At 55.6% G+C, this 7,301-nt stretch overlaps 1 protein-coding gene across 2 annotated transcripts; it reads right to left on the reverse strand.

Annotated features, from left to right (window-relative positions):
- Positions 1 to 227: 227 nt before the first annotated feature.
- On the reverse strand, positions 228 to 6,003 carry Myl9 (myosin light chain 9). Of its 2 annotated transcripts, none has more exons than XM_027421299.2 (4): positions 5,857 to 6,003; positions 2,889 to 3,097; positions 1,295 to 1,456; positions 228 to 877 (listed from the first exon to the last, which is right to left on the reverse strand). In XM_027421299.2, the coding sequence occupies exons 2-4, from the start codon at positions 3,070 to 3,072 to the stop codon at positions 705 to 707; spliced, it is 519 nt and encodes a 172-aa protein (XP_027277100.1). In that variant the 5' UTR covers positions 3,073 to 3,097; positions 5,857 to 6,003; the 3' UTR covers positions 228 to 704. The 2 variants fall into 2 exon arrangements, with proteins under 2 accessions (XP_027277100.1, XP_027277101.1); XM_027421300.2 differs by having other exon boundaries at positions 705 to 877; positions 5,825 to 5,941.
- Positions 6,004 to 7,301: the final 1,298 nt, after the last annotated feature.

The raw sequence follows: 7,301 nt of genomic DNA on the forward strand, positions 1-7,301 counted from the left end.
TGGAGCCAGCCTCCTTATTGGGGGCCTCTGAGGCTTCAATACAACATGGCTGGCAGACCCCGAGCCCTTCCCCTGGACAGAGAGTAGCATGGTGCATCAGGGCAGCCACTAGGAGGGAGGGAGGGAGGGAGCGAGGGAAAGAGCGAGGGAGGGAGCGAGGGAGGGAGGGAGGATGTGATGGGACATGGTCCCTAATTTCCTCTAGTCACAGACACACACAGACCGGAGGCAGTGCTGAGCCTTGTATTAGAGGCTGAATCCCCAGGCAGTTCCCCCTGTGGACCAGCGTGAGTGCCCACTGTCATCCTCCAAAGGACATGGTGAATGTGTGTGTGTGTGTGTGTGTGTGTGTGTGTGCGCGCGCGCGCGCGCGCGCGCCTTTGTGGTGGGGATGCTGGGAATTAGCGTCCAACACCAGGACATGAGCTCTTCCCTCCGCTTCCCTCCTTGGGGCAGCCCAGGAATGAGAGGGCACGCCTGAGGGCGGCCATCTTCAGGGGCCTCCGTCCCACCCTTGGCTCACCTCCTCCTTCCTTAAAGAGATCCTTCTAGTGCTTGCGGCCATGGTGAAACACCTGCCTCACCCTGAGGGTCTTATGGCTCATTTCCTGCCCTGGGAGCTGGAACCCCAACTCCTTGTGGAGGGTAGAGTGTGTGTGTTGGGGCGGTGACAGGGTCTGGGCATTGGGGCAGCCAAGAACAGCCTAGTCGTCTTTGTCCTTGGCGCCGTGTTTGAGGATGCGGGTGAACTCCACGTAGTTGAAGTTGCCCTTCTTGTCAATGGGCGCCTCCCGGTACATCTCATCCACCTCCTCGTCTGTGAATCGGTCACCCATGGTGGTGAGCAGCTCCCGCAGGTGGTCCTCATGAATGAACCCTGGGGCACAGCATGACAAGGTCGATGAGGGCAGGCTCTGGCTGCACCCACCAATCCCCCCCCCAGCCCTTGGAGACCTCAGCGGGGGATGGGCTAGAAGACCCTATTCTGGTCTCCAGTCACTTTGAGGGAAAAGGATATGGAAGAGGGAAGAGTTCCACAGAGGGACTGTCCACTGTCTGACTGGACTGTGGCCCCATGAGGAGGAAAATTTGCTGTGACAGAAGCTGGGGTGAAAAACAGCAAGACATGGTTTGCTTCCTGGAAGGTTTAAAGCATCTTGTCGTGGGCCGACAGGGGCAGTCAGGAGGTGGCACTAGGAACTTGGAGACAGTGATATCTGGCCTGGTCCCTACCCCTGGAGGCACTGAGTACCTTGTGCCCCCTCCCTGGCCCAGGTCTCCAGCGTGCACTGACCTGAGGCCTCCTCGTCAAAGCAGGCAAAGGCATTGCGGATTACGTCCTCAGGGTCTGTGCCATTCAGCTTTTCCCCAAACATAGTGAGGAACATGGTGAAGTTGATGGGCCCCGGTGCCTCGCTCATCATGCCCTCCAGGTACTCATCCGTGGGGTTCTTCCCTGTGGTGGGTGGACATTGGGGCTACTATCCCTAGCTCTCTGTCCCCAGCCTGGGTAACTCATTCCCAGTGATCTCCCCACAGCGAACTTTGTAGGCTGGGAAGCAAGTGCTAGGCGGCCGATTTCCTGCCTTCTCCTGGGCATCCAGCACCTGTCCCTGCCTGCTTCTGAGGTATGAGGGCATGCCACAAGTCCCTGGCTGCTCCACCATTCCGGCGTGACGTCACCCCCTGGCCCGCGCCACTGTGTCTGGCGCCACCAACATGCCTCGAGTAGTGGATTTTCACCTCTGTGCCAACAGCATCCTTACTGCTTTTTCCACAGGCCAGGACCTGAGGCACAGAGAGGCAGGGTAGCTTATCCAAAGTCACACAGCTAGTGAGGAGCAGTGTCAGCAACCAAACCCAGGCAGTCTGTCCCCAAACTCAGATGCGGAAGTGACTGAATCGGTGTGTGCTGCTGTCACCTTTGCTTGGATTTAAACTAGCTCTGTGCCTCGGCTTCTTGTGTCTTTAGAATTGTGAAGGTGAGACAGTGTCCTGAAGTGTGGCAGTCGTTGGCACAGCTCGGGCGTGCTGAACACAGGTCTGCTGCACGACCTTGGGCAGATTGCTGGTTCTTTCTGAGTCTCTCCCCGCCACCCTCAAGAGGTTAGGATGATGTCTGCAGAGCTTACTATTTCCTTCCCTCCTTCCTCCCTCCCTCCACCTTCCTTCCTTCCTTCGTCAAGACACACGGTTTCTCTATGTAACAGCCCCAGCTGTCCGGAACTTCTCTGTATATCAGGCTGGCCTTGAACTCACAGAGATGCACCTGCCTCTGTCTCCTGAGTGCTGGGAGTAAAGGTGTGTGCCACCACTGCCCAGCTCCCGTTTTTATTTTTTAAGTTGAGGAAAATGTTCTTTTTTTCTTTTTTTGAGGGAGTACCATTTTTATTTTTTTCTTTTATTTATTCTTCTCTCAGACAATACATCCTGACCACAGTTTCCCCTCCCTCCACCCTTCCCAGTTGCCCCCTCCCCACTCCCCAGACCCACCTCCCCACCTCCCCCCTTTCTCCCCCAGAGAGAAATGCTCTTCCATTTCCCTTGAGAAAAAGGCAGGCCTCCCAGGGGTATTGGCTGGACATGGTATAATAAGATGTAATAATATTAGGCACAAACCCTCATATCAGTGTGGGACAAGGCTACCCAGAAGGAGGAAGAGGCAAGAGTCAGAGACACCCCTACTCCCACTGTTATGAGTCCCATAAAAACACCAAGCTGACAACCATAACATATACACAGACTCCGTGATTGCCACTTTGGTCTCTGCGAGCGTCTATGAGCCCTGCTTAGTTGATTCTGGGAGCCTCAGTTTCCCCATCAATATGAATTTTCGTGTAGCTGCTGGTGCTTTTCTTTAAGTGAGATTTACTAGCTGTCCCACTCACCCAGAGAGGCCAACATGTCGTGGAGATCCTCCTTGTCAATGAAGCCATCACGGTTCTGGTCAATCATGTTGAAGGCCTCCTTAAACTCCTGGATCTGGGACTGGTCAAACATGGCGAAGACATTAGATGTAGCCCTCTGGGGCCGCTTCTTGGTGGTCTTGGCCTTGGCTCGTTTGCTGGACATCTTGGCTTCGGGTGTTGGGGCTTCCCTGCAGGAAGGTGTGTGGGATAATGATGGGCATGGAACCTTCCTGCCTCCCCCGATGGCTTTTAGAGCTAAGCTTGGCATTCAAGGCCTCCTACAGGCTTGGGCCTCCGGCCATCCAGTTCTGAGAGCAGCCTGTGGGCTGTGATCCTGAATAATTTTCTCCATCTTTCATCATCCGGGAATGGGGCCACAGGGCATCCTTCAGCATGGTTAGTTAATTTAGTGTCCAGAGAGGCCCTGGATTGGTACTGGGCATAAAAAGAACTAATTTTGCTAGGACTGGGTAAAACATTAGGATTGGCTTGGTGCTGACCATTAGGGTGTACTGTCTACTTTATTCCTTGATAGCATGCGACCATCTATCTCTAGGTGACAGGGAGGTAGGACCCTGCCAGGAGGGGGCTGACCAGCAGCCCTGCACTTCTGACATTACTCTACCCCAGTCCTCTCCATCCCCCCTGCCCTCTCCATCCCCCTGCCCTCTCCATCCCCCTGCCCTCTCCATCCCCCTGCCCTCTCCATCCCTGCCCTCTCCATCCCCTGCCCTCCCATCCCCCTGCCCTCTCCATCCCCCTGCCTCTCCATCCCCCTGCCCTCTCCATCCCCCTGCCCCTCCATCCCCTGTCCTCCCATCCCCTCCTCTCCATCCCCCTGTCCTCTCCATCCCCCTGCCCTCTCTATCCCCCTGCCCTCTCTATCCCCCTGCCCTCCCCATCCCCCTGCCCTCTCCATCGCCCTGCTCTCTCTATCCCCTGCCCTCTCCATCCCCCTGCCCTCTCCATCTCCAAGCCTTCCCCCAGCCCTCTCCATCCATCTTCTGTGCTATCCTGCCCCACTCCTCTGGGCTGTAGAACCCAGCTGCATTCCTCGGGGAGCCTGACTTGTCCCTAGTGGGCCCTCTATCACTTCCTGTACATTGAAGCTTCCTCAAGTTGAAACTAGAGATCCGTTTAGATGTGGCCTCTTGGCATTGGACCAGTCTCTCCCATCCCATTCAAATTCAGACCTTCACTTGACTCCTTGAAACCTTCAAAGCTTTGTGCTGTTCTCCCCCATATCCCCAGAGTAAATCTGGGTCCCCCCGCCTGGCATTAAAGCCCCGAGTGTGTTCTCCCAGCTTCTGGCTGATGCTGGCCTATCACACTGTGTCCCCTTGATGAGAGCTCATCTTTCTGGTGACCTCCAGCATTCCACAGCCATTCCCAGGCCTTCCTTCCAGAAGCTCCTTCTATAGCACTCTTCCTCCAGCTAAGCCCTGGGGTCCCGGGGGTGCCGTTCTTCACCCTTATCTTGACAACCAATACTTGCAGACTCCCTCATTCCTTACTGATAGCAAAAGTCCACAGCAGCAGGCCAGTTGATGATTCTTTAGTGAAAGGTTGTATGCGCGCCACTGGGAAACTGAGGCCAGGGAAAGCACTCAACCTGAACCTATCAGAGCTTGTGGGGAGGATACATCTCAAGACTTAGTGGCTGCTCCCCCTCAACTAGCCAAGGCCCCAGTATGTCTGCCCCTCCGCCCTGCGCTCTGTACCCCTCGGCAGGCAGCCTGTGCACTGCTTCCTCTGCCCCTGCCTCCCCCGAAAGCCCAATCATGGTCCTCAGGCTACATCTGCCTGTAGGACTAGCTGTGTAAGGCCCAATGGGCCTCCATCACACAAAAGGCTTTGGTATTTCTTTGTGCGTTGCTGGATGGGTGTTGGTAGGAACTGAGGGCAGGAATGTTATCCTTGGAAGCCGGCCCCCTCCTCTCTGTGGCCAGGCTGAGATGGCCATCAACATTCCTAGCCCCTCCTGTCTGCAGACCTCTAGGGCAGGCCCAGCCAGGCTCCCCTGTTGCTTGTTACAGCCACCTGTATCCCTGCCCTCTTCATCCTAGCACTTGTGAGAGGCAGTGTCCCCCAGAGGCAATGCATGAGAGGGCTGGATGCCAGGACACCGGGTTAGGCTGGGGTCAGTGGGTGGCAAAGGCTATGGCCAGGCAGTCTCTGGAGGTTAGGGCTACTCTGGGCCTTTAACCCTGAAGCTGTGTTTTCCCCTTTCTTATGTTCTAGACACCAAAGATCAGACAGTTGGTACCCGGCCTGGCCATGACTAGACCACTTCTTCCTACCGTAATAGCTGACATCCAGGCAGAAGCCAGCCCAGACCCTTTACTCATTACTGTCCCCATGGCTGGGCAGTGCCAGATACCCTGCTCTTGAACCAGCTTATTAGCGACCAAGTACTCCAAGTCCCTGGAAGCACCAGGGCAGCTAGTGGGCTGTGAAGGAGCAAAGACGTCAACCTCCCCATCTCACTGTTGTGTCTGGTGCACACAACACTGGGGTATAGGCAGTGGGAGGTGCGAGGGTGGTCACCATTCCTCCCTCTCCTGCTCCAGGGTGTGCACAATGGGGGGAAAGGAAACCTGTGCCCTGGAGGTGAATGGAGCCCCGCAGGGCTCAGTTTCCTCTGACACACACGGTTTCTTGGGTCAGGGCCCCCACACCAGCTCTCTACAGGCGGGTAGCCTGGAGCTCTGGGATTCATGTGTGGCTCCTTAGCAAAGGGACACTCTAGACACTTTTCCTTGCCCAAAGACCAGTTTTCCCAGGCGTAGAACTATCAATTGCTCAGTACCTAGCCAGGTTCCCATAGGACCCGAGTAAGGTAGCAGCCCCAGCCCACACCACTCTGCATGCCACAGCCCTCTGCGGGCCGGTTGAGGTTCGGCCTGACCACCTACTGTAGCTGCCCAGGCTCTGCGCCGGCTCCCACCTGCTGCAGAGAAGAAAAGTCCGGGCCGGTGCTGCTGCGGTGCTGCAGAAGCTGGCTGGCAGCCGCTGGGGCCCCTGCTCTGTGCTCTGGGGGCGGAGACCGCGCTGGTGGGACTGCCGGCGGCCAGGCCTTACTAGGCAGAAGAATGCGCGGGGGTGGAGTGGAGGGCGGGGCCGCCGCAGCCAGCCCAGCCTTATTAGGTCTCCGCTTGCAGGCTGCGAGGCTAGGGTGCTCCCGGGGTGGCCCCCCTCATCGCTGCCCATGGTGGGGTCGGCCCAGGCTGGGGCATGGAAGCAGAGTGAGGTGCCCAGACTGGCAAGAAGGGTGGAGCCTTGAGGCTTCCAGCTCTCCTACCCCTCCCCATTGTGTCCTGGAGTCCCCATCCTCCATCCCCCGCTGTATGGGTTTGGGAAGGCTGGCTTTTACTCGGCCAAGTATGGTCTTTTTTTTTCAGTGGGAACCGAGGACAGTCCTCATAGCGGCGGCCATCACACGTTCCCTAGGGAACTTTCCAGCATCCAGTTACTTTGTAAATAACTGCCTGGCCCTGCGATGGGCGACTGACGCATCTGCCCAAGGAGCCCTGGGAGGGAGATGTGAAACCACCCAGACACGGGACAGTTCTGAGCGGAAGGGTTCAGTGACCTGGGTTGAAATGGAGTAAAAGTGACCCTGGGGACCAGTGAGGAGCTATTGAGAGGAGATGGAACTAGACGTGGTGTTTCATGCCAGTAATCTCGGCATTTGAGAAGCTTGAGGCAGCAGGGTATATAGCGTGGCACCCAGGTCAGTCTGAGCTGGGGTGAGGCTATCTAAATAAATAGAAGCTAACAGCTTTTATCTGTCTTGGGCAACATTAGAGGTAACAGGTGAAACACTTCCTGGACTACAATTTCGCAAGTTTAGTATTAACGCCAGAAGTCACAAAGGAAAAGGCTGATGGATTTCAGTGCAGGACTAGAGACAGAAAGTGGAGGCTTAAGGGCAGCAGGAAGTTGGGTGAAAGGGAAGCGGCCCTGGAAACATTTCAGTGCTACAGCCAATAGGACTTGGAAATGGATCCGCCTGGAATGCGGGGGAGAAAGTTGGCTCCAAAAATTAACTTTTTTCTTTTAAAATTATATTCATTTGTGAAGGGAGTTGGTGTGGATGCCAGTGGACACTTGGAGGAGTCCGTCCTCTCCTCCTGTGGTGTGGGGTCAAAGTGTTGTCATGCTTGCCAGCAAGAGCCTTTGCCGTCTCAGGCCCCAGCTCAAGAATTTTGGGGGAGCAGCTGGAGAGGGCTGGTCATGGGCAGAATGGGTGTAGGTGGAGCAGATTTTGGAGAGAACCATTTCATCCTGATGTATTAATTTTTGGAAACGTTCTTTTCAAGTATACAGTAAGGTTACAAGAACTATACAGAAAACTGACTTTAGTGGGATCTCCAGTTGAGACTTGGTTCT

Source organism: Cricetulus griseus, chromosome 6, assembly GCF_003668045.3.
Source record: "Cricetulus griseus strain 17A/GY chromosome 6, alternate assembly CriGri-PICRH-1.0, whole genome shotgun sequence".
NCBI lineage: Eukaryota > Metazoa > Chordata > Mammalia > Rodentia > Cricetidae > Cricetulus > Cricetulus griseus.

Bases quoted from the DNA above. Each gene is read 5' to 3' on its own strand.
- Myl9 (XM_027421299.2), bottom strand. From the start codon at position 3,072: ATGTCCAGCAAACGAGCCAAGGCCAAGACCACCAAGAAGCGGCCCCAG. The intron at 1,457-2,888 runs GTGAGTGGGACA...CACCCACCACAG, and splicing joins CGACATGTTGGCCTCTCTGG to GGAAGAACCCCACGGATGAG. The intron at 878-1,294 runs GTCAGTGCACGC...GCTGTGCCCCAG, and splicing joins CTTTGACGAGGAGGCCTCAG to GGTTCATTCATGAGGACCAC.